Source organism: Centrocercus urophasianus, unplaced genomic scaffold (genome assembly GCF_019232065.1).
Source record: "Centrocercus urophasianus isolate 14NV4802_14NV808 unplaced genomic scaffold, USGS_Curo_1.0 seq_16, whole genome shotgun sequence".
NCBI lineage: Eukaryota > Metazoa > Chordata > Aves > Galliformes > Phasianidae > Centrocercus > Centrocercus urophasianus.
The window spans coordinates 36,277,370-36,278,227 of NW_024884711.1; the positions used below are offsets into that span (position 1 = coordinate 36,277,370).

At 55.6% G+C, this 858-nt stretch overlaps 1 protein-coding gene across 2 annotated transcripts in view; it reads left to right on the plus strand.

The window, feature by feature from the left end:
* The first annotated feature begins 262 nt into the window (after positions 1-262).
* Positions 263-858, plus strand: part of KLF6 (Kruppel like factor 6) — an 8,928-nt gene continuing 8,332 nt past the window's right edge. Inside the window, exon 1 of one of the 2 annotated variants that reach the window (XM_042817499.1) lies at positions 263-759. In XM_042817499.1, the coding sequence (XP_042673433.1) occupies positions 658-759 (102 nt within the window). In that variant the 5' untranslated portion in view covers positions 263-657. The remainder of the gene's footprint in view (positions 760-858) is intronic. The other variant, XM_042817498.1, reaches the window with a different exon arrangement.

Below are 858 nucleotides of genomic sequence, written 5' to 3' on the forward strand. Positions count from 1 at the left end.
CCGCAGCCGAACTCGCCAATCAGGAGGGGGCGAATTTCGAATCGGACCAATGGCGGGAGCCGTCACGGCCAGGCTCGGTCACGCCAGGAGGAGCCGCGATGCTTGCCGAGAGCCGATTGGGCTGCTCTGACATCATTGGCACGCGGGGCGCGGAGTGCGTGGCGGAGATTGGGCCGCGCCGGCGGGCGGCGTCATGGGATCACGCGGGGCGGGGGAGGGCGCGGGGGCGGGGGCGGCGGAGCGGCCGGGCGCAGCTTTGAATAGGGAAGTTTTGCAGGGGGTTACATTTGCAGCCAGCGCCGTGTTTGCAAATATTGAGCCCGCTCCTGAGCAAGTGTCCGCCGCCGGCCGCGGGAGGGGAGAGCGGCCGCCTCGGGAGACGTCCTGCCTTGCTGTGCAATTAAACTTTGCATGAAACTTCGGGTCTTTTTTCCTCCCTAAGCTCGCCAAGGAATTAATTTCTATCTATTTGTATATATATATATATATATATATATATACACAATTTTTTTTTCTTCTCTGGAGGAAGGGGGGGGGCTTGGAGACTGAGAGCAGAGGGCTGACACCCCCCGCACACACCCCTCGAGCCCCGCACACAAGAGGCAGCTGTCCGTGTCCGCGGCCGCCAGCACGGACTTTGTTGTTGCAACTTGAGACATGGATGTGCTCCCCATGTGCAGCATCTTCCAGGAACTGCAGATTGTGCACGACACGGGCTACTTCTCGGCCTTGCCGTCCCTGGAGGAATATTGGCAACAGGTAAAGCAGGATATCGGTGTTGTTGTTGTTATTGTCGGTTTTCTTCTTCTTCTCTTTTTTTTTTTTTTTTTTTTTTTTTTTTTTTTTTTTTTTTTTTTT